Here is a 26,152-nt window from a genome sequence, read left to right on the forward strand (position 1 = left end):
GTCTCCAGACCCCAAACTGTATTTTGACACATTAAATATCACCTTTCCATCCAGGACTATAAATCGCAGTGCTGGATTAGGGTTGGTGATACATGTTATCTGTGCTCTCCTTCACTACTTTTGTCAGCAGCTCCCTTGAGGAGGGGAAAGTGGAGAGGTTGGAGTCAATACAGTGAACTCCAACAGTGATCTTATGTGAGGTTGAACTTGATTAATTTCATTCCTAAATTAACAAAACTTGGACACATACATTAAGGTCATGATTAACTGGAATTCATAGGGAAATGAGACATTGTAATAATCAATTTTCTGATAACTTATGGCTAATTAATCCCCCCCACTGAAAACAACACCTCAGATGTTGAAAAGCTGTCTAAAATGTCTGAATATGGGGACTTCCTTGGTGGTCCAGTGGCTAAGACTCTGCACTCCCAATGCAGGGGGCCCAGGTTCAATCCCTGGTCAGAGAACTAGATCCCACATGTCACAACTAAAGATCCCACATGCTGCAATGAAGATCGAAGATCCTGCGTGCAGCAACTAAGACCCAACGTAGCTAAATAAAATATAAATATTCTAAAAAGAATGTCTGAATATGCTTTCTAGCCTCACTTCAGTAAGATTTGATGTTTATTATGAAACTGTACTTTGCCAGGACTTCCCAGGTGGCACAATGGTAAAGAACAGGCCTGCCAATGCAGGAGATGCCAGAGACATGGGTTTGATCCCTGGGTTGGGGAGATCCCCTGGAGAAGGGAATGGCAACCCACTCCAGTATTCTTGCCTGGAGAATCACATGGATGGAGGATCCTGGTGAGCTACAACTCATGGGTTTGCAAAGAGTTGAATATGACTGAACACACATGCACTTAGGTTACTTTGCCAACCACCTCATGGAACTTTGGGGGTGTGCCCCCTCTGGGGGATATCCCATATATGTGTTTTGTCAACCCAGCTAATGATGTTGCTTTATTGCACTCATTTATATGCACTAGGTATTCATCTCTTAACCCCTTTAGACAGTCCACGTTTTTCCTGTTGAAAGCTGCACAGTGCTTGGCACATAGAAGATATGTTAGCCTGGGTCCTCTGAGAAGCAGATGTTAACTAGATGTGCAAGAAATTTATTGGGGAAAACACTGGGGAAGGAAATGAGCAGGGAATTGAAGGATGCTGGAGAAGCCATTTGACTGTGGTGTAGGTCTGACCCCTGTAGAGGGGAGAGGGAAGGAAGGAGGATTGAGTAGAAAGAATGTAAACTGCAGGGCAGTTTTAAGGAAGTTTTGTCAAGGTCAGTGGGGAGTCCTCAAGCCAAAATGCCTGTCAGCACCTTTGCCATGCTCAGTCATTGGCTGGGAGCAGCCCCTAAGGATTGTGGCGTAGGTATAACATGGCAGTGAATGCAGAGTGCAGCAGCTGGGGTCGTTAGTTATACACCCTGCGGCAGAAGGTCTGAGATGCCCATATTCATGGCCACTACAGAAGGAGCTCAACAAATGCTTATTGAAGGGAAAGTTTGAGAAAAACAGGAATTACAGAAGAAGGGGATTAGACTTAAATATTCATTGAGCCCTAATATTTGCTAGTACTGGTGGAGGATATAAAATCATGGGACTCCCTCCTGGTTCTCGCTTCTCCTCAAATGTCACCTTGTGAAAGAAACCATCCCTGATTACCCTATATAAATAGAGTCATCCCTGCAGCCACTACATCCCCTATGTCCCTTAGTTTGTTCCTTAAACATTAAAAAAATCAGCAGCTTTATTGAAGTTTAATTGACATACCACAAATATTTTAAGGGTACCCTTTGACAATTTGACATATGCCTTCAGCCATGAAACAGTCATCACAATCAAAATAACGAGCATACCAATCACTCTCCCAAATTTCCTCACTCTCACCCCCTCCTTGCCCTCCGACTCTCCCAACAACCACTGAACTGCTTTCTGTCACTATGAATTTTCACTTTCTAGATGGAAACATACAGTTCAGTTCAGTTCAGTTGCTCAGTCGTGTCCAACTCTTTGCGACCCCATGAATTGCAGCACGCCAGGCCTCCCTGTCCATCACCAACTCCCGGAGTTCACCCAGACTCACGTCCATCGAGTCGGTGATGCCATCCAGCCATTTCATCCTCTGTCGTCCCCTTCTCCTCCTGCCCCCAATCCCTCCCAGCATCAAAGTCTTTTCCAATGAGTCAGCTCTTCGCATGAGGTGGCCAAAGTATTGGAGTTTCAGCTTCAGCATCAGTCCTTCCAGTGAACACCCAGGAGTAATCTCCTTTAGGATGGACTGGTTGGATCTCCTTGCAGTCCAAGGGACTCTCAAGAGTCTTCTCCAACACCATAGTTCAAAAGCATCAATTCTTCAGCGCTCAGCTTTCTTCACAGTCCAACTCTCACATCCATACATGACCACAGGAAAAACCACAGCCTTGACTAGACGGACCTTTGTTGGCAAAGTAATGTCTCTGCTTCTGAATATGCTGTCTAGGTTGGTCATGACTTTCCTTCCAAGGAGTAAGCATCTTTTAATTTCATGGCCGCAATCACCATACAGTAGGTAATATTAAAATCAGGTTTCTTTCACCTAGCATGATGTTTTGGGGGGTTCATCCGTGTGGTGGCATGTATCAATAGTTTATTTCTTTTTATGGCTGAGTAGTATTCCATTGTATGTATATACCACAGTTTGTTTTCCCTTTACTTAGTGTTTTTTTTAATCTGTAGCATTTATCACTACTTGACCTTACATATGCAGTTTGTTGCCTCCCAGAATATAAGCTCCACAGGGGCAGGGTTGTTACAGGACTGCTATATATCCACAGTGCTTGGCACATAGTGGATACCCAATAAAACATTTGTTGAATGACTCTTACTCCCACAGCTTCAATTTTCTTTCACATACTGATGAATTCCAGGGATACAGGAATGTGTTGAGTCACCAGTGAAGAGCAGAAAACAGAAAGAGGGGTTTTTATCATTGAGAAACTTGGTAGTTGGTAATTGTTAACTGAGATACAGAATGCAGGAGACTTTGTGTTTGTGCTTCTGGGATATATTGAGTTCAGTTTGGGGTATGCTGAATTTGAGATTCCCATAGAGTAGTTTGAAAATGTGGGATTTGGGAGCTGAGAAGAGAGGTAAAGTCAGGATTAGAGAGTTCAGCAGTCATAGGAGTTATATCAGATCATCAGGGTTGAGAGAGAGAGAGAATGAGAAAGGGAGTCAACAACATTTATGTGTTAGGCAGAAGAATAGGAAGCAAGAAAAGACAGATAAGAATAGCCATAGCAGTAGGAGGGTGTATGTGGGTGTATGGGGATGTGTGGGCTCAGAGTAGGTTCACTAAAGCAAGGAATGGGGAGAATTTTAAATAGGGATTGGTTTACTGTGAGGACTGCAAAGTGTCACATTGAGTAAGGACTGAGAAGAAAAGGTTCTGGTTCCCTAATTTTGGAATAATCGAGAAGATGATTCATTTGGAAAATCTTTATCAAGATACAAAAATAAAAAAGGCATTATGTATCCTTTGGGAGGTGGTGAAGAGGTGGCTCAGAAATTCAGAGGAACAAGAGTTTGGCATTTGTGATAGAGCTAGAATTGTTGGGGTTGTAAGGGATTTTGGTGATTGTCTGTATGCTAATGTTAGAAGCATGGGATTGGCCAGACATACATTTCACTTGGAAATCATAACTGGAAGTTTGAAAATTGCTTCTTGGTTGTGTTCTCATTCATAAATTATAGTCATGAAAAAGAAATTGTAGGAGTGAAGACTGATCTTTTAACAGGCAAATTAAATATTGGTGTTCAATGACGTATACTTTGTGCTATAAATTAGTTTATGCAGAATTTATGAGTCAAACCTAGGCAATAAGTTCTCATGGTTATTCAAAAAGATTCAGTCATAAGGATAACTGGGAGAAATCAGGGATTATTTAAGATAAACTGTAATTTTAAATAATCAAGATTTTACTGTATTTTAAAAGAAACGCATTGTTTTGCTGTATTTGCCTTGTGTGTGTGACATTCTGCTTACTGAAACATGAAAAACTTACTTGTTTCAGGATCAGATCTGCAAGTGTGTCTCCCCAAGGGCCCAACATGCTGCTCAAGAAAGATGGAAGAAAAGTATCAACTAACAGCACGATTGAACATGGAACAACTGCTTCAGTCTGCAAGTATGGAGCTCAAGTTCTTAATTATTCAGAATGCTGCAGTTTTCCAAGGTGAGTTCTGGGCATCATTTGAGATGTGCTGTGCAATGGCATCATTCTTCGGGCACTGGGCTTTTCACATGCTAAGTATAATTTAGAAATTACCATTCCAGTATTAATGCTTGATATAAAAACCTCCCAATGAGAGATTCTGGTTAAGGAAAAACATGGTTTTTAGAGAAGCCACATTACAGTCTTTGGGAAGGTGGGTATTGTCAAAAATCATTGTCCAAGGATATTCTGTTTACCTGTATGGAAAGGATATAAATCTCTGAAGAAAGAGTAAATGGTACTTTTTCTCCACTAGCCCATTAAACTTGTTTAAAACACAAAAAAGTTTACTTAAATACCAGTTTTCTGCACAAGTTAGTTGGATATTTGTGGAACATGCACGAACTCTTTCTGACCACTGGGACTATTTTCATTTAAGAGGGAGAAACTGGCTTAATGGCTCCACATCTTCTCATCTGTGTGAGTGGCTATCTTTCCTTTCTTTCTGAGTCTCAGTACTTACTATGTGTGTATAAAGGATAGCTAGGAGTGATAGCGAATACGTGTGTAGCGCTATGTGCTAGGTACTCTTGTATGTGTTTTACATATATTAACCCATTTGAGCCTCACAGTAAACCCTTTGAAGTAAGTAGCATTATTGAGTGAAGAATGAGTGAGTGAGTGAAGTCGCTCAATCGTGTTCGACTCTTTGCGACCCCGTGGACTGTAGCCCACCAGGCTCCTCTGTCCATGGGATTCTCCAGGCAAGAATACTGGAGTGGGTTGCCATTTCCTTCTCCAGGGGATCTTCCCAACCCAGGGATTGAACCCAGGTCTCCCGCATTGCAGGCAGATGCTTTAACCTCTGAGCCACCAGGGAAGCCATAGTGGTATGATTAGTTTCCCCATTTTATGGATGAAAACTCAAGGCACAGAGTGGTTAAGTAACTTGCCCAAGGTCACACAACTAATAAATGGGGAAAGTAGGATTTGAACCTAGACAGCCTGACTTGCCGAGCGTTTGCTTCATTACACCACTTTCTGTGAAGGAAAGTTAATTATGGATATTGGAGGTTTCTTCTATCCTTCCTTAAGCAGATGGAATGAGCTGCCTTCTTGTCCCACAAGGAGAGAATTCGGGTCAGGTGAAAAAAGAAAACCACTTCTGACTACTTGACATTCAAACTCTCTTGATTTATGGCACCTTTATAAGAATTAACCTGTTTGAATTGTAAGGTGGGCTGATTATAGCTTATTTTGTCTATTGTAACGAAATACTTAGAATTAGCTACAAAAAATTTTCAAATTAGCTAATAAAACATATGTTCACAACAGTTTCTTGGGTCAAAGCCTCAGGGGACATTGGGCTGATTATATGAAGTATAATACAGAAGCTTGAAGTATTTGTTAAAGCTATTTATGCAGTCAGACTCTTGTGAAGAGTTTGTTGAGACTAACAATTTGGCAAAAGAATGAATAATTTAAGCTCATTTTAAAAATACATGTACCATTCATGTACTTCTTAGATTAGTTTTGGAGCTGATCCGTTGGGTGAAAGTGGGGTGATGAGAAGTGATGTGATACCGACAATCGAGTTGAAGGAAGGCTGAATCTTACTCTGTGGGGTGTCAAGGTGCTTTTCTAGAATGTAGTATTTGTGATTTGTTTCATTTCTGGAGAAACCAAGCTCACAGATGTTATCTTGCTACCTTTTCCTGGCCCGGCTGGAGCGGGGTGGTGGCGTGATCACATTGGTATTGTAGTGCAGAGTAAGCTGATGCGGCTGTCCATCTGAGGACCTTGCATGTCAGCATTCATATCTCCATCCAGTTCTGCATTTTGCATGTTGTATTTTCTGTTTCTGGAACAGCACAAGAGCAGGAGAGAAAGTTTTGACAAGATTTTGGATTAGCTTCCAACCATGGCTGCTTTAGAATGGAAGTTGAACATTTGTCATGTGAATAGATGGTGGCGGGGGGTGGACAATACCTATTAGCTGTCCTCTCTCTCTCTCTCTCTCTCTCTCTCACACACACACACACACAGACAGAGACATCATTTCTCAAATTGTGGGGACAGGCAGGACAACCCTAGCAAGGGAACCTGGAGACAACTGACGTGTAAACTCATTGCTGCTGCCACCTTCTCAAGGCTGGTGCCTTGCCACCATGTGTACTCATTTGGTATCTGTTTCATTCTGTCTTCTTACTCCTTTCCTGTTTATTTTTTCGAAAAAATAAACCCCAAAAGAAAAAAATAGAACATGGTCCTAGACCTCGAGGCAATTATACCATGCTTGTAGAGACATTGCCCCAAATCCTTTTTGTACGATTGTCCCCTTGTTTGGAGAGACAAGACTGAAATCAGGGACTGCTACAAGATGATGTGTTATTAATTACTGAGAAAAAGAGTATCTCCCCTTTTTTTCTTATAACTACTTAGTATTCCAATTAATTTAAATTGGGAGCACAGTTGCTTTTTCTCTAAAATACACCCCATCCCCAAGATTCTGGTAGAACAATTTATTGAGAAAATTGCTCCAATACTTCACTCCTGTGAAATTTGATGTTAGCTGTTTTCACCACATGAAGTTGAAGAAGGCGCATCTTGATCTTGGCCTACATCCACAATCTCTTTAGGATTCCTTCATTAGTCCACATTGGGGGTATTAAGTAGTGACTGCGTTCTGCAAATATGTGCACAGTTCCACGAGCAATCCTTACTGCCTCGATTTGGAGTTATGTCTTCTTTTGCAGGAAGCCTTTGCCCTCATAAATGAGCCTGGGGTCCTTTGCTGCAGTGGTTAGAATGCTCTACTGCTAATGTTGTTTTGATAATGATTGAAGCATTAAAAAAGTTGTTCTTTATTTTCAATCTTTGCATTGCCTCGTTTCCTAAATTTAATTTACTTTGATGTGCTAAGTAAAATGGGGCAGCACAATCGTTTTTTGTTTCTGCTTAATTAATTCTTTTTGAAAAACCCCTTCACTTAAAGTAGATTTCCTTTTCTCTTTTTCTTCTCCACTACCTAATAATGAGGATGATGATGATGATAATGATAATAATAATAGCGATAGTAACAGTTTGTTAAGTGCCTACTATATGATGCTTACTTTTACATAATTATCTCTCATTCAATTTTCCCAGCAGCCCTATGAAGTTCATACTGTAATCATCTCCATTTTACAGATGAGGAAACTCATTGATGCCCAGCTTTTTCCAAGCCATCATGTGACATGGTTTTCCTTGTTCTTAGTGTGCTTGAGGTAAAACAAAATTAAGAAGTTGCAGGATTTGTGGTCCTTGAGAAGAAAAATGGGATAGAATTCTGAATTTTTCATCATATCTCCACCACCTATCTATCTTCAAGCCTTGGGTTCTGCTTTCTTTGTAGAATTTTAAACTTGTATGGGAAGATCCCCTGGAGAGGGCATGGCAACCCACTCTAGTAGTCTCACATGGAGAATCCCATGGACTGAGGAGCCTGGCAGGCTGCAGTCCATGGGGTCATAAAGAGTTGGACACAGCTGAAGTGACTTAGCACACACACACCCAGGAAATATTTGGGGTATGTCCAGGTGTTTTCTGTATGGTAGAGGATGCCAGTCTTCCCCAAGTTACCACTGACTTGGAGTGAGAATACTCTTCAGAATGTAGCAACACTTTGCTTTTCTGGAAGTTGCCTCTCTCACAACTGGAAGTCTCTCTATCAGAGAGGAGAAATGCTGGGTAAAGCAGAAAACATCTCTGCACCTAAAATGAAGCTCCTGATTAGGTAGTTGACTCATCTGAGAGCTCCTGGGTCCTTGTTCAGAGCCTACTACTGTTCTGCATTTATGCACAGTCTTTACAAACTTGATTTTCTAGTTTTCTAGTCACTAGTAGATAAGCAGTTAACTAGAAGCGTTTTTTGAAAGACTGCCAGAGGAAAGTACATATGAGGAGCAAGAAGTTAACGAGTGACAGTAAGAATAGAGGACATAAAAGTGACTCGAGTACCCATTGAATGTGGCAGCTGGGAGCATCTTATAGAGGCTTATATTGCTACGTGCCTCATAGCCCCTAGGTTATAGTAGATCCAACAACTAATGTCCCTAGTGATGGCTATGAATTGATAGGGAAAGATCAAGTTATGTTCATTTTTTCCCCTGAATATTTCCATTTTGAATGGCTAAAAATATTTTTGGTGCTGAAAGGCGAAGGAGGACATGCTGGACTTGGAGTCAGAAAAATTTAAATTCTGGTTTTCTGTTTATGGGCTTTATGTCTTTGAGTGGTTCTTTAGACTCTAATAGCCTCAGTTTTCTTATCTGCAAAATGGAGACAATAATTACAGTCCTGCTTCCCTCAGGAGTAGAGGTAATATATGCGAAAATGTCTTGAAAACTGTAAAACACTATATGCATGCAGTATTATCTAGACAGTTCATTTTATGGCTGCTTTACCCCACATGGGCCAGATAAATGATGCATTACCATTGCAGACAGTAACCTAGATAAAGCCAGAGTTCCTGATGCAATTTAACAACTTTTACCAAGTGTAGGTGATGCTGAAGCAGCTCCAGTGCGCAGGTGAGAGAGCACTTAGGCAAAGGACCCTTTGAAAGAGAGGTTTATTTTATGCATTCATAGATATGAAGCTGTGTTGTTTGAAATGCCAGTACTTCCATGAGCAATCCTTTTTTAAGCTTCTGAAATCTTCTCGGAAGGCCCCTACCTGGTGTATTTTACACACAAATGGAAGGCTAGATCACAAAGACACTGCTGTGTTCAGGTCATGGTTTCATTGCATCTTCTGGTCCATTCTACCAGGGCAGAGAGGAAGAAAAACGCTGTCTTCATCCAGTGCTGGAAGGCTTTCTCCTACCTGCTCTCCATGGAAGAGACGAATGGGGTGGGGGCAGTGCTTTGCGCTTCTTTTCTTTTTCTGCTCCCTTATTTTCCATTTCCATCTGCTCTTTTTTCTCTGTCAGATTGCTGTCTCTCCCACTCCCCCCTAAATAAAATTGTCCTTGGTTAGAACACCCTTTTCCATCAGCTCAGAGCAATTTCTCCAGTCATTTCTGCTTGAAATAACTGTTTAGGGACATTATTCAAGCAAAGCTTTTTTCCTTCACAGTTAATATGTGACTAAATAATTGCTTGAATGTTGATAAACATGTTTTTGAGATTCAATCATTTGTTAATTTAGTTTTTATAATGTGGTGGGGGTTTTAAGTGAGTACTGAGCAATTTTTCTCCATTTCACACTTTTTTTCCTGCTGCCTAGTCTGACACTTCTCCTGCCCATGCTGAGCTGCAGTGAGTCCTCAGCACAAACTGCGGGCCATTCTGTCACAACCCTTTCTTTTTCAAAAACAACATACAGGAGAAAATAATTACACTGATGTCTAATCAGGACTTAATTCATTTGCCAAGACCAAATATAATAACATTAAACTGACTCAGAGAATTTTAGGAACGCAGACCATGACCATGAGTGAGGTTATATATCCTCAAAAATGTAAATTATTAATCAAACCACTCATCTGTACAGCAAAGCTCTAGTAATCCCATTATAAAAGGGTGAATTTCTCATCAGAGGCCAGAAGATGCTGGCTTTAATTAGTGGACTTTTATGGTGTTGACTCAAAGAGATATTTTGGTTATAAAGTTTTTTAAAAATGTGATTAATTATTAGTACTATTGGAAAAACAATTGGAAACTGGGCGTTTAAAGTTATTTTGGTTTTAAACTAAGAATTTTTTGGATTTAATTCAGTTTCAAAATTCTGTGGCTGTAGCAGAGCCAGAGACGGTTCCGGGTGGGGGGAGGCATGTGGGTACAGTTGTAAACCTTTCCTGTGCCCGCTATTGATTTAGAAGTCAGTCATTAGACTGAAAACTGTTTAATAAAAGGAGCTTAGAAATATGACTCAGTGGGCAGGTGGGGACTGTCTTGGGCCAAGAGTGGGGTGACGAGATTGTGCAGATTAACCCTTTACCCCAGCCTGTGCCCCTTGTTTCTGAACTCCCCCCTGGAGCTGCCTTCATCACTGCCCACCTTCTCACTAGTGGGCCTGACAAAGCAAATTAAAGGAAATTGTCCCTGCCCTCTAGAAGCTTCCAGGAAAAATACCACTTTTGGCTGGAGTGATTACTCCCTCCCCTCCCCTACTGGGATTTGTTTACTTTCTGAAAACATATGTTCCTCCTCCTCTTTCTGTCTCACTGAGTTGTACTACCTGATAGCGGAGTAATGAAGCATATGTTCCAGAGATTTGAATTCTCCTGTCAATCGAGTGGAGGTACAAACAATTTGCCTTTAAGCTGGAAGTGGTATCACAGAAATGAAAAACACCTTTCCTTCTATTGACTGTGAGATGCTTCCAGGGGCTGCTGCACACCGTGGTACTCCTCCGTTTGCTGTCTGCTCTTTCATTCAGTCATCAGGTCTTGCTGCTTCTTTCATACTTCCTCCCATCTTTCCCCCACATTCTGTTCCCCTTTGCCTTCCCTAGGTCTCAGTCATCTCATTAATCACATACCATTGCCTTGTAGCTCTGTTTCTCTGATTTTAGTTTCAGGCTCCATCAGCTCACATCCAGGCCACCTGCAAAAGCTGAACTGGGTTTCATGTCTGTGGTCTCCTCCCTTGCTTCTCAGTTCAGCCGTGGAGTTTAAGTTCAAGATGGCAGGCTCTGGGATCACTTGGGCTGGGTTTGAATGAGTCTAGGTGGCAGAGGTAGGAGATGTGGAGCTGGTGTGGAGGAGAGAAATTGAAGGCTTTTGCAGTAAGAATCACAAACCTCCTGTCTGAATATGTATTTAAGTCCGTGAGAGATGAATGAAAAATTTCCTGTTCTAAAGTGTTTTACTTATATTATCTCATTTAGACCTCACACCAACCCGCAAAGTTGGTACTATTTATTATTAGCCTCATTTTATTGCTGAGGAAGTAGAGGCTTAGAGAGATTAAGTAACTTGTCTAAAGTTGCATAGCCAATAAATACATGGAGCAGACAGGAGTTGAACCTGGACATACAGCTCCAGAGCCTGTGCCCTTAATCACCACGTGTTTTATAGTCACTGTATTTTGTTTCATGGTCAAGGACAATCTCCCCAGTTCCAGCTTTCTTGCAGGGGAATTCTATTATATTTAACTAAGTAACATTTGCTGAGCAAGTATTTAGCACGTCTGCAGGCAGGCAGGTATAGGGAATTCAAAGATAAAAACTACTTCATGCCTACTTTCAAATAGCTCAAATTTCAGAAACCAAGACTTTTATACATGAGTATCCTATGAGAAATTCAGTAAAAAAATGTTAGCCGGTTTCTCTATAGGGGTTAGGAGTGGATCCAGGTTTTTTTTTTTACATTTATTTATTTTAATTGGAGGCTAATTACTTTACAATATTGTATTGGTTTTGCCATACATCAGGATCCAGGTTTTTTAAGGCTCAAAGGTTACAGAATTTGAAGGCCCTCTTAAAAAAAGGAGACAAATGTGCAAAAACCAAATGCCTGTGGTTCTTCTAGAAGGAGGCTTGCAAGTGCGGGTCCCTGTAGTTTGTTTCATTAACTTCATAGGAAATTCACCTCTGTGTGGGGCTGTGGGGTTGGAAGAGATTAATTTCAACCAGAGGGCAGAGATTCTTGGAAGAGATTGCCTGTATGAATTCTCCAGACAGATGTGGCTCTTGATCAAAGAGAAGGGCCAGTGAGGGAGTTAGGTAAATCAGTACACATCTTTCTGTAAATTTAAACTAAACTTTAAACATTATTAATTGCCTACTAGGTACAAGTCTTTCTGGACTTCCTAGCTAGCCCTTTGGTAAGTAGTTATCCCTTTGGAAAGGGCAAAACACCTAGGCAAGAAGCAGGGGGTGGGGGCATAATGAGACGGGCACGTGCTCTGGCTTCAGGTAGACTGGAATCTAAGTCCCAGCTCTCCTACCTCCTCTCTTTGTAACCCAGGGCAAGTCATTTCTCTCTGAGCCATGAATTAAAGAGGGTTAAATCTAGTGAGGATGGAAGAACTCAGCTCTGTGCTGGTCTATAGGAACCAAATGCATGGTAGCCATTGTTTTTGTTATTCCTTCTCATACATTTATAAGCATCATTGTGTATGAAATATAATACCTGCTTTGCAGTATTGAATGTCAGATACCTGGCACATATACATTAAAAATGCTTTTCATGTTATAATATCATTTAATTAATATGCAATGCTCTAATATACCCACTCATAATCTTGTCATTCAGAGAAAACTATGTTTTCAGAGAATAGCGTTTCTGTGTGTTTTCATTCTTTCTCTGTGTGTATGTGTATACTTAAGACTAAAAAGAGTCTATGTTTTCTCCATAGTCCCCTAGTGGTCTGAATGAGTTAATGTAGCCTCTTGATCTAAGTAGCAATGGCAGACTCTGATTTCATTGGGTTGATTAGGAGAGGAAGGAGAACAAAAATGATGAAATAAGGATGTTTATCTTGCTTCCCTCCTTTGGTTGAAGTTCTTTAGCATTAGTACTGGACTTGATTAACTGAAATGTAATTATCAGATTAGAACAAGTTCTACTGTATTCCCTCTCCTGGGATCCTATGTTCTTTCTAGCACTTACCAAGTTGATAGTGATATATAATGATTATTTTATTAACATGAATCTCCTTTACTAGAGAATAACCTCTCTGAAGGTGGGGCTTATGTGTATTCTACCTCAACCCTGTATCCCCCAGTGAGATAGTGGACACTCAGTAAATGTTTCAGCAACATACACATACACACACAATTAAAATAAGTAATATTAATAGAAGCAAATTACTGTCTCTTCCACTTCCTCTGCAATCACTACCACGATGACCAGATGGACAGAAAAGTATAAGCTATTGCCTACAGCATTTATTCCTAGGTTTTGAAGTCTACTCAGATGTAAGATCTTAAAAGTCTAGATAGTGGATTGATGCTTTCCCATTGAGATGGAATGTCTTATGTTTACCTGAACCTCTGTCTCTGCATCTAGCCTCGCCATTCCCTGGCTGGTCTTTTCCTCCAGCCTAACCTCTTCACAGAGAACTGTGAACAAAGTGCAAAGCCAAAGATGTACATCTTGTGACCAAGAATAACAAGAATGGTGGCATCGATCACCTTTTCCAGATATACTCTTATATGTCATTCTTGATTACTGTGGGCACTTTAAAGTAATATAGCAAACTTTGTTTGAGAATATTCTTTTTTTTAAATAAGTTTTTAGTATACAAATGAATATACGTTTATTAGATACAATGAAAAAACCCACAAAGAAATGAAACAGTAGAAAATAAAATGACCCACATTCTATCCCCTAGAGGATAACTACTATTAATGTTTTAGTATATAATTTAACATACTTTTGTTCAGTATTGTACAGATATAGGTATGTATATATTTAAAAAATGGATTACACTGCTCTTTCAAGTAATGCAATATAACCATCTTTCCATGTAAATATTTGTATAATATAATAGTAATAGAATATTTAGAGGTTACCTAGTACTTAGTCATGCTATTTTCTCATATGTTATTAATCCAACTCTCTCTATTGTTAGAAATTTCAGTTGCTTTCAGTAGACCATAGTAAAATAATGTCCATGTAAGTATTTATGCATATCTTTATTTCCTTAGGATAAATTCCTGGAACTGGAATTGCTGGGTCAGGGGCTTATGCAGTTTTTAAGGTTTCTCACATTTATTGCCTATTTTATTTCCATCAAGTTGTATCTCTTCTCTTGCTAGCAATGTATGAATGTCCATTTTCCTGACCATTTGCCCTTTTAGAATAACCCCAGTTTAGGTGAAAAAAATAGTACTCTTTTCTTGTCAGGAAACTTTGTTGATCATTTGTACTTTTTATTTTGTGATTTTTCTCAATAATATTCTTTCATCTTTTAAAAAATTTAGCTATTCATTGTTCTTATTGGAATGCCCTTTTATTATTGATTTTAAGAGCTCTTTATATATTCAGGATCATAACCCATTTTATATGTTATAAATTGATTTTACTGATTTGTTAATACAATATTCATTTTTTTATGGTGCTTTAATAACACTTCCAGTCAAATGTATCAATATCTTCCTTAGGCTTTCAATATAGCCTTTGGATTTTGCCTAATTGATGTTAGCCTTAGATGAATCAAAAATATGTTCTATTTCCTATTCTGACAGTAGCTGTGTAAAAATTGGTAAGTAATTTAAAGTGTCTGAATTTGTTTTCTTATGTGTGTGATAACACCCGATCTACCAACTTGCCAGAGCTTTTGAGGACCAAAAGAGGTAATGTATATAAAAATGCTTTGAAAAGTTTAAAGGATTATTGTTGTTGTTATGCAGTTATCTTTGACACTGACCATTAGTCTGAATGAGTTCCTGTTTATAGTACTGCTATCAGCATTGCCTTTTTTCCCCTGTAGATTTGAGACCTTTCTGACCATTTACTAGGAAATAATCTTGGTCTAGAGTTGCACTGGAGTCTGTGCTCTGGTAGCTGGAAAGGCCCTGGGAGGGTGGTGAAATGTTGCCTGCCACCAGTCTCGGCCTGGAGCATGGATTCTGGGCATCCTTCCCACCTTCCCAGCTGGGAAAATGGGCCCTGGAACTATTCTTTGAAGTAGTGTGCGTGTTGACTCCCACATGCCAGCCCATGAAGGGTAGCTAGAGAAACTCATCCAGTGAGGCCAGAGTGCCTGTTCCTGTCCAGCAGAGCAGTAGGTGGGAGAATACCCAAAGCCTTCTGTCCACACTCATATTCCCTAGGGACTGGAAAAATAGTACTCTTTCTAGCAATTAACATTTGAAACAGACACACTGGCCTATCAGATAAATCAGCAGCTTAGCCTTGTTTTGTGGTACATATTCTGGAACGAGTTATTAGGAAAACCTTTTTTTTTTTTTTTAAATTATGAAATGACCAGAATTCTCCCTCTCTAAATGCCAGCTTAAAAAAATCAGAGGAAAAACAATTAAGCTATCTCATGCATCAAAGTAATCATTAGTAGAAAAACAAAGTATGTTCTTTCTGGCAATCTCTGCCAGATGGTTGAGATGGGTGATAGTGGAAGAAGAGGCTTAAATGATACACATATTATTTCAAATATAACCTTGAAGGCTTTTGTTTGTATTTTGATGGGAGGGGAAGATAGTGTATACTTGCATAACTTAAGCCTTCTTGAAGGTCAGAGGCCTCTGGATAGCTGGTTAGACATTTGTGAGGTTAGACATTTGAATTCATCTGGATCACTTACATGAAGGAGAAGCAAGGTTAACGAAGTTTACTGAAAGACTGTGTGTTAGGTTTGATTAATCTTCCTTATGGTAGTGATATGGCTAGGTATTATTATCCCCATTTCACAGACATGGAAGCTCGAGTTTGGAGCCATTAAGCAATCTGCCCAAGGCCACATAACCAGTAAGTGGCAGCATTAAGTTTCTAACTTCAAAGTCATTGCTCTTTTCATTGAGCCACACTGTCTCCCTTGGAGGTAGAAGATAAAAATAAGATTTACGAAGTGATAAAAATGATCGTAGAGAGTTTTGAGAAATAGAAAGTGCTGTTAGGAATCTGTACAGTAATGGAGAAATAAACAAAATGCCTCAAGAATGGCCCCCAAATTTTATTTGGCATAAGGCTTCAAATTCCATTGATGTGAAACGATTCTCTGTAGGGACATACTCTGGCGAGTTAATTGTACTCCGAGTATTCTATGGCAGCACGGCAGCCTTTCCTATTGCCTCATAAAGAATCGCACACACCCCCTTCAGAGTTCATTTTAGTACTTTTCAGGCTGACATCTAAAGGGGCTGCTACTCTGACAAACACAATCTGGCCAGATGTTATTATTTTGCACTACATTTAATTTCTTCCTGCCAAAGATTTAGACTTCTTTTCCCTGATAAAGATCAGGGGAAATTGTCTGGTATTTACAAAATCCCATCCAGGCGTATCTGTTACAATGTTCACTTAACAAAGTTTATTAGATTATTAGGGCTTTAAACCCTTGGGCTCTTTCGGTATTGAAATTAAAAAAAGAAAAACCCAAACATCTTCAACAAATTTAAGTGGCATAATTAGACCCTGGGCTTGTCTTACAGGCATTTTAGAATTATGAAAATGATTTAAATAGTATTTGCTTCCTGAGAAACTTGCTGAGTTTGACAGGGATGAAAGGAAGGCGGTTATGCTCCTTTGGTCTCCTGAGTTAATGGGGAAAGTGATATCTGGAACTGAAATAAATTTGCTATAGTTGTATGGTGAAATCACTCCCATAAGTAGTTAGCCGTACCACACAGGGCCTCTCTTTCTTGGCCTAGTTAAAATGTGGGCACGACAGTGTTAGAGAAACATGGGGGTCTGTCATTTCTTTGCTCATAAAATCTATTTAGAGGAAACACTTACCTGGACTCCTTGAACTTGAATTCTCTGCTCATATCTTCTATATTAGGCGTATTAAGACTGTAATAGCAGTGTTCAATATTTTAAAGGTATGGTTTGTACACACTTTTCCTCAAGAGATTTCAATGTGCTTTATGTTCACTGATTATATTTTTAAGTGTTTCCAGTTGGAGCTTTGTGGTACTCTTGTTTTCTTTTGTGTGAATGTAAACATGGGAGGGTTGAGAAGGTGACCTGTATTAGTCAAAATAAGGAACTCAGAACCGATCTGAAGCTTTGCCTATATGATGTACATGGGAGAGAGAAGCTAGACAGAAGCAGTCTAATTATGCTTATTTGTCTGGGGAGTTGGGTGGACTGGTACTAATTTAGACACCAGAATGCTGGACCATCAGACTTGGCATAACAAGAGAGAGGACTGTTTAAGAACATTGAATGCAAGTGTTAATTACATATGTCAACTTGGGCATTTTCTTCTATTGTATATTTATTTGGCATTAGACTGGGTTTTTAACAAATTATTAAAGCATAGTTCTTTAGAGACTATGTTAGAAATGTCTCACAAATAAAGCAAGACCACAGTTGGGCTTTTCCTTTTTATTTTGAAAGTGGCCAGAAGCCCGTTATATGAAAACTATAATAATGCAAACATACGTCTGTACAGTGCCGTAAGTGTAACTGTAAGTGTAGCAGTAAGTGCTGAAATGGCAGAAGTGAAGGCAAGGCAGGAGGTAAATATTTTGCAAAAATTAATGATCTAGAGTGAACTCTCATTAACTTTTGGCTCTGTTAATTTGAATATTGTGATAATTTGACTTGGACTGAAGTTTATGAAAGAATCTGCTAAACAAATTAATAGTGTATATAAGATTTGTAGGAAGGCATGTTTAATTTGCTTGAAGGACTTGAGCAAGCCCATTAATTGGGGCTGCTAATTATAACGAGCTTTGCTTATTAAAGCAAACCTGATAGAAACTCTACTTGGAAACACTTTATTAGCAGTGATTTAGAGTTACTCCAGGTATGGAAAAAAATAATAAAAAGTAGTGTAGTGTTTAAGAGAATAGATTCTGGAACAAATTGACTTTGAGCTTGAATCTTGTTACCTAGGGGAGCACACTTAACCTCTCTAAGCCTCAATTTCCTTAAACAGGGATAATAAATAATAGGACCTAACCACACACACACAGTTGTTGTGAGAAATAAATGATATGATGCTTGTAAAACTTAGAATAGTGCCTAGTATACAGCAAGTGCTCAGTAAATGTTAGCTGATGTTTGTTATTCTTGGAAAGTAGTTGTTAGTCACACTTAACTAACTTAAACTGTCCTTTCCTTTATCAGATCAATTTAGTGAAGATGTTCCAGGACAACATACTGCTTGTTGAGCTAGCCACTCCTAAATTTGAATGAGAGGCCCTCTGGGGACAGTAACTTAATAAATTGCTTTCCATATTCTATAGACTAAATGTACACATGGAAAGGGATGATGACCAGATTCAAAGGCTTTTTAGTTTCCCAGGAAGGAAATTCTAATTGAGCATATTTTATGTTATAAGCCTAGTTGACCATGCATTGAGGTTGTGAAGTTATTTTGGAGCCTGAAAAATACCAAGACTTTATATGTCTGAATATTGTAACATTTCTAATCTTATTCCTTTTCTGCTATCCCGTTGATACTACATAAATTATAGGTGTTTGTTTTGAAAGAAAAATTGGTAACTATTGGTAAATATAAAACAGAATATAAATACCACCCAGAATCCTAACACCTAGAGATGACCATAAGTTTTCTGGCTTTCTCTCTGCATATATTCAAATACGCATATGTAGATTTTCTTACAAAAATGGAATCATACTGCACTCATTAAAAGCAATGCTAGTGATAAAGCGGAGAGTGTACATGTTCTTTTCAGGTATGCCTTAAAATAGGGCATTAATTGGTAATCATGAGGTGGACTTGAAAAATTGCATATAATTTTACATCTGAGAGTCCTTGATCTGTTTCTGTTAAGACCAATAGAAATTCAGCACAGAGAATATGGACTCAATTATCTTTATAGGTCCATTATTATTCATATTTGATGTCTGTGTGTATAAGTGTGTGTGAGAGAGAGAGAGAGAAAGACAGAGAGAGGGAGGGAGGCAGGCAGGCAGGCTGCCTGTGTATCCTGGGTGGAGATTTCTCCTTGTTGTGTGGTCTAGTGACGAGCATTGGACAGGGAATAAGAAGATAGCAGCTTGTAGCTGTGACTCCATCATGACTCACTGGATGACCTTAGGCAATTAATTTCATTTCTCTGGGCCTTTGTTCATTTTCTCATATATGAAATGTGGGGTTAGACCAGATAACTTCTACATCTGCTTGCAGCTCAGAGAATCAGAGTTTTTTTGTTTTTAAGTCAAAGTTGCCTGTCTGCCTGGAAGAACCCGAGGCTCTGTGGAGATCTTCCTAAAGAGAGGACAGTGATGAATTTCAATAGTTTCTTTGGCGCCAGATAGACCAAAGCTGTAATTTTTAGCCTATCAGGCATTTGACTTTTGAAAGTGCTAAATCCTCCATTAGGAATAAATGTGGAAGCTTCAGGTTATTTATTGTTATTTACACTTTCCATTCATAACTGTCAGTGTCACAGGCTCTGTCGACATAACTGCGTCAGTGAGGTTAGCTTTAATCAGTTTAGTGGCGGCTAAGTCACAAATATATCAAATAGCCAATCATAATGCAGGAGTCCTCTAAAGCCTGACTGAATTATTTATTTTGTTATGATGAAAATGTCTGGGCTTTATTGGTTTTTTTTTTTTTTTTTAAGAACTTGATTCAGCTTGAAGTCTAAAAATAAAAGATCAGTGATTGTCTCTTAGATTTTTATTCTGCCTTCCTTCAAGGCTTTTCATTTTTCACAAGCCGTTGTTAACACTTTTAAAGTCAAGGTGAGAGATCTGTGATGTTTTTTATCCTAGGGGTTTAAGCATATGTGAAAAACTTTTACCTTTGATTTCTTGTTCCTTTCTGTCATGTGAAAGCTGTGTGACCTTGAACTAACCACTCAACCTGTTTGAGCCTCATTTTCTTTGTCTGTAAAATGGGGATAATCTTAGTCTTTTCTAAATCTCAAATTATTATGAGACACAAATAAGATAATGCTTTAGTTGTCATACAAATGTATGATAAACTTGTGATTATCATTAAGTTTAGTGTTATCATTTAGGCCTTCAGTGGGTAGGTCTGACTTGATATAATAGATATTTGTGTGTGTGCATATCAGGCGTGTCTGACTGTTGGCGACCCCATGGACTGTAGCCCACCACGCTCCTCTGTCCATGGGATTTCCCAGGCAAGAATACTCGAGTGGGTTGCCTTTTCCTTCTCTAGAGGATCTTCCTGACACAGGTATTGAACCCGTGTGATGCTGAAAAATTATATGGAAGCCAATTTTATAAATCAAAACTCTTCTATGTCTTACATTATATCGTGATAATATTACCCACAGAAAATTTTGTCCTCCAGAGGTCATTAAAAAAATAAAGGATTCAACGAACTTAAAATATACTCAGTACTGAAAAATGAGCAATATTCAAATTAAACATGTGTACTGCAAATCATATTAAATACAGTGCTACAAATATAGAGACTCTGAAAAGGGAAATAATTCATCATGATTCAAAAATGCTCAGGACATTTTAGGGGATGGGTTGAGAAGGGTGGGGGAATGGGCCACTGGCAGTGGGAGGTCAGGGAGGTAAGACAAGAAGAAAAACATTTAAAATATAGCTGAACAATCCTCTCTGTGTCAACCCATGCAGCTATTACCAACCCCCACTGCACACTTATTATTCTTTTTCCAGACATCTTTAATACAGACAGTGAAACTAGAGTAGAAATGTGGCTTTGTACTTAGAATACAGTTGTATGGGCTCTCTAAGAATCACTTTTGTTTTCTTTTTTTCTACCCGGCCATTCAGAGGCCCTGATTACCAGCGAAACAGTAAAGAAAAGAGAAATAGTTAGAGCCAAAGCAAAACACAAAGGAAGCAAGATTAGAAAATGGAGAAGCTGGAGGGAGAACATCTGAGTATAGTAACACGGTCACTTGTAGGCAGAAACTGTTTCAGGTTTACATACTTAATTATCTCATGTTTAAGTTGAATCATGGCTAATTAATTTTCCTGTGCTAAAGCAGATTTACAGGTACTGAGCATGTACTGAGAGTGACGTTTATTGAAAATTGAAGAGTTAGGTGGATTTATTCCTGATGTGACTGAAGCTATGCTCCCAGAATGATTTTTCAACCTCGTCTTATTTCCAAGTCCTTGGGAAGCTCATACCATGGGGAAATACCAGCCTTAGGACCCAAATATAGAGGTTCCAGTTCCACCTTGGTCATTCTTCTAGCTCTGGGACCTGCAGCCAGCGCGGATCTTTTGTCAAACTTGCCTGTCTCTCTGCCGCTTTGCTCAGGCCTGCCTGCTCCATGCTCCCTTCTGTATCCTGTGCTGTGCTAAGTCACTTCAGTTTTGTCCGACTCTTTGTGACCCCATAGACTGCAACCCACCAGGCTCCTCTGTCCATGGGATTCTCCAGGCAAGAATACTGGAGTGGGTTGTCATGCCCTTGTCCAGGGGATCATCCCAACCCGGGGATTGAACTCGCGTCTCCTATATCGCCTGCATTGGCAGGTGGATTCTTTACAACTATTGCCCCCTGGCCAAACTAGAAATGATGTGCTTTGGATGAAGGAGGAGGATTTCTGTCCCCCTCACTGAACTGAAGCTCCTCAAGGATCTTCTTTGAGCCCGTCTTTGTATCTCTGCCTCCTAACTGAGTGTTGGTGGGTAGATGCACAAAATAGATTTTCAACACATGTTCGTGGAACTTTAATATCTCTAAACCTTGGGTTCTCATCTATAAAATGGAGCAGCTGCTTTTCCAATCTATCTTATTTAGGAGAATATGAAGATGTACATATAAAATTGCATACTAAACCAAACAGCACTATACACTCATTCATGTAAGGGGCTATTACAAATTAGAGTTGTTATGTGTAATTCACATTTTAAAATTTAGGGCTATTTTCTTAATGGAACTTGATCAAGTTAACCTTTCTGAAGTGTAAATTGTCTGTCCAAAGAGGTGAGTAGATTACCACATTGGTCTTTTAACTGGACAGGTTGCAGGGGATCCACAAAGCCCCTGAAACTGTATATAAAATGTTTTGTATATGTGACTTTTTTTGGAAGAGAAAGCACATATCTCAAATCAGATTTGGGGGTCTATGTACCCCAAACTGTTGAGAACCACAAGGCTGACTAATCTCTAGATTTCATTCTGCTCTAATCTGATTCTATGAAGAATCCTAGTCTGAATAAATAGTTTCAAATTTCTGATTATTTAATGGACTTAAGTAAGTAGCCTCAGTTATTTTAATGGCACTTAAGTCAGAATTCCCAGATTTAATAATACCCATTTCAGTACTGATCGTTGGCATATTCTGCTACCACTCAGATGCCAACTTGGCTTGAGGGAAGAACTATTATTTCAAATGTTGCCTCCCATCTACTTTCTCAAATGTAGTTACTTTGTCCTCACCTATGTTGCTTTTTAAGAGGGGCTGTATTTTGGTCTGTAGAATTAGAAACTTTACTCATGTTTGTGAACTGAGTGCAATAAACATTCCTTAAAGAAATAAAATAGCAATAGCAAAACTAAAGCCCAGGAGAGGCATTGGAGGAGTTGCACCATTTAGGAGCCCAGCTGTGGTTGTTCTGATCATAATGAAGCTACTGTATACCATTTAATTCTCTTGGGAAGTGATACAGTTAAAGTCCCAACATCTGTAGAAATAGCAAGGTGGATTCAACTTTGTTATGTACACTGAGCTTTCTATTTTCATGATGAGAGATGGGAGAAAAACTACCAGATTAGGAAGTATGGGCAGTTTTTACAGTGAGTAGAAGGAGGTGGTCTTCCAGTCTGTTTTAGAATCTTATTCATTGCTGGCACTGGAAGGAGAAGACTGCTAACCATGTGGGTGATCTCACCATAATCTTTGGGAGGAGAGCATCTCTAGCCAATCACTTGGAATGATATAGTGGGAAGGAAAAAAAAACAGCCATTGACTAGGATGCAGAAGATAAGAGTTTTTGTTTATGGCTCTGCCACTAAGCAGATAGTGTATCATTGGGCAAGTCTCTTCCTGATCCTGAGCCTCTTGGCCTAGTTATCATATAGAGGCCTGTTCCAGTGTCAGTTGCTCAGTTGGGTCCGACTCTTTGCAACCCTAAGGACTGTAGCCCACCAGGTTCCTCTGTCCATGGAATTCTCCAGGCAAGAATACTGGAGTGGGTAGCCATTCCCTTCTCCAGGGGATTGTCCCCACCCAGGGATCGAACCTGGGTCTCCTGCATTGCAGGCAGATTCTTTACCATCTGAGCCAATGCTGTAATTATTTTTAATAATAATTATAATAATAGAGTTTCAATTTAATTGTCTACTGGGTGCAACTATGTTAGTGTTAGTAGCTCAGTCATGTCTGAGTCTTTGTGGCCCCATGGGCTATAGCCTGCCAGGCTCCTCTGTCCATGGAATTCTCCAGGCAAGAACATTAGAGTCGGTTGCTGTTTCCTTCTCCAGGGGATCTTCTTGACCGAGGGATCAAACCCATGTCTCGTGCTTTGCAGGCAGATTCTTTACTGTCTGAGCCACCAGGGAAGTCCCCACTATGTTATGGGTTTTAAAATAAAATTGATTTACTTACAATAATCCTGTTAGGTAGGTGGTATTATCTCCATTTTATGGATGAGGAAAACTGAAGTCCAGAGAGGATAAGCAACTTGCTCAAGTGCTGGCATCTGCCCACTCCTTCCTGATTTCTTTTCCCTGCAGCCAATCACCACCAAATCCTGCTAGTTATTCGTCTTCACTATCTCTACCATCACTGCCCTGGTTTCAATGCTTACCTCTAGTCTGGACTTTTAAACCACTTCCTAACTAATCTCTCTGCCTCCAGGTTTATATCCTTCCTCTAGTGTCTATCAGTTTTTAAGAAGTAACTCAGATATCATTTCTTTTAAGAAACCTTCCCTGTCTACCCGCTCCACTGGATTATGTTACCTTCTTCTGTGTCCCATAGTACCTTGTTTATCTCTGGTCTGCTTCATTAACAATATAATACTAGCCAATATTTAATTATTTAATTTAAATATTTAATCTAATAGGTGTCTACTATCTACCAAGTATAATACTATTCTAAGCTCATTATATCCATTAAGTCATCGAATCCTCACAGCAACCATATGAAGTGTAGATACTATTGATGCCATGTTTTACAGATGTTCAATAAGTTGCCCATGATCACAAAGCTATTGTGTACCAGAGCTGGAATTTCAAACCCAGACACGCTTGAGAGCCTGAGTTCTCAGTCTCTGCTCTATACTGTCTTTTGCCTCAAGTACTGCCTTCACCAGGGAGCCTTCTATGGCTCTTTTTAAAATTACTTTAAAAAATAATTTGGATTTCATGAAGTCCAAATTAAAGTTTGAAGCTGAAAATGAACCATTGTCAGGCACTTTTGATAGACTTCGGGGCTTTCCTGATGGCTCAGTTGGTAAAGAATCTGCCTGCAATGCAGGAGACCCCAGTTCAATTCCTGGGTTGGTAAGATCCGCTGGAGAAGGGATAGGCTACCTACTCCAGTGTTCTTGGGCTTCCCATATGGCTCAGCTGGTGAAGAATCTGCCTGCAATGTGGGAGACCTGGGTTTGATCCCTGGATTGGGAAGATCCCCTGGAGAAGGGAAAGGCTACCCACTCCAGTATTCTGGCCTGGAGATTTCCATGGACTATACCGTATAGTCCATGGGGTCGCAAAGAGTCGGACATGACTGAGTGACTTTCACTTCCACTTTGATAGACTTGACGCACTAAATTGACCCCGGGATCAGATAATTCTATATTTATATAAAGCTAAACACTTCAGAACATTTATACTTTCAGGAGACACATGGTTCCTATTTTCCAGGTAACAAAATTGAGGATAGAGTTGTCTTCCATTCACATTCTGATGAGGAAAACCTTGGTCCAGGAGGTGCTTTTTCACGTTAACCTTTTCTTTCAAGAAGCACAGAAAGTGTTTGGTGTCTAACCGAAGAAGCACTCATGAGTGATTTACAGGAGCGCTTTGTTGATTCAATCTAGTTATTTGATGCTGTCTCATTTTCTTTTCCTAAACAACTTGTGCATGAGTGTGTCTGGGAGGATTGGATAGAAAAGAACATGCATATCAAGGTTTTATTGCCTGGAGGCTTATGAATCAGCACCTTCATTTTACTGAGTTTCTTTTTGCCTCAAGTGCCAGATTTTCTCCATCTTTCTTCGACAATGGCAAGTAGTTGGTAGGTGCATTACATAATTTTCATAGTGAGCACTGCTGTTGTTGATTACGAGAAGGCTTTGAGAAAGGGTTCTAATGAGACAGGATTGTTGATTCTCCCTGGGTTTTGACTTTCTAAGAAAGTCACTTATTCATAAATTGTCCCCCACTTGGCGCTATGTACCACCCTGAGAACTTTTCTCCCCTGAAACCCCTCACCCCCAAGAGAGAGTGGGAATGACTTGAGTGGAGCAGGGAAGCTAAGTGGGTCCTTCAGCATGGCCCTCTGTGAAGTCCGTGGAGGCTTGGTGAGAGCTTGAGTCCTTAGTTTTTGATATTTTTTCAAATTATGCATGTAATTTTCTGAGACGGAAAAGTGTGTGTAGTATTTAGATGTGCCTAATGCAAAAAAAAGCAATACAGAAATATCTAGAGAGTAAAAAGTGAAAATAGAAAAGTTCCAAGTCCCCCTTTGTCCATCTCCCTCTGTCTGACTGGCTATGCTGACTGGAAACACGGTAGTTTGATGTGTGTGTCCTTCCTCAACCATTTCCTGTGCCTTTGTGTATGTACATACACACTCACTGCTGCTGCTGCTACTAAGTCACTTCAGTCGTGTCTGACTCTGTGCGACCCCATAGACGGCAGCCCACTAGGCTCCTCTGTCCCTGGGATTCTCCAGGCAAGAACACTGGAGTGGGTTGCCATTTCCTTCTCCAATGCATGACAGTGAAAAGTGAAAGTGGAGTTGTTCAGTCGTGCCCGACTCCTAGCGACCCCATGGACTGCAGCCCACCAGGCTCCTCCGCCCATGGGATTTTCCAGGCAAGAGTACTGGAGTGGGGTGCCATTGCCTTCTCCGATACACACACTCACTAGTCACTCTCAATTTTTTCCCTATGTAAATGTGACCGTGCCATATGTGCTGTTTTACAATATAATTTTTCACTTCATATATCTTACAAAGTCTTTCAAAATAAGTACTGAAAGGTTTTGTCCTTTTTAAAAATGATTGTGTAATGTTCCTATCCATCTCCTCTCCTGTTGGCACCTGGGTTTGTTATTTGCTTTTTTACTCTGACACACAGTGTCGAAGGGAATATGTTTAGTCACATCTTTTCATGCACTTGAAAACTTATACCTGGAGCAGAAGCTGTCTAGGCTATCCCTA

At 39.7% G+C, this 26,152-nt stretch overlaps 1 protein-coding gene and 1 non-coding gene across 2 annotated transcripts in view; both read left to right on the forward strand.

Annotated features, from left to right (window-relative positions):
* Window positions 1-26,152, forward strand: part of GPC3 (glypican 3) — a 460,444-nt gene that overhangs the window by 28,408 nt on the left and 405,884 nt on the right. The window contains exon 2 of the mRNA XM_005906523.3: window positions 4,067-4,228. Within this exon, the coding sequence (XP_005906585.2) occupies window positions 4,067-4,228 (162 nt within the window). The remainder of the gene's footprint in view (window positions 1-4,066; window positions 4,229-26,152) is intronic.
* TRNAG-CCC (transfer RNA glycine (anticodon CCC)) lies at window positions 398-470 on the forward strand. The gene has a single exon. It is a non-coding gene; the product is annotated as a tRNA-Gly (tRNA).

Source organism: Bos mutus, chromosome X (assembly GCF_027580195.1).
Source record: "Bos mutus isolate GX-2022 chromosome X, NWIPB_WYAK_1.1, whole genome shotgun sequence".
NCBI classification, from domain to species: Eukaryota; Metazoa; Chordata; class Mammalia; order Artiodactyla; family Bovidae; genus Bos; species Bos mutus.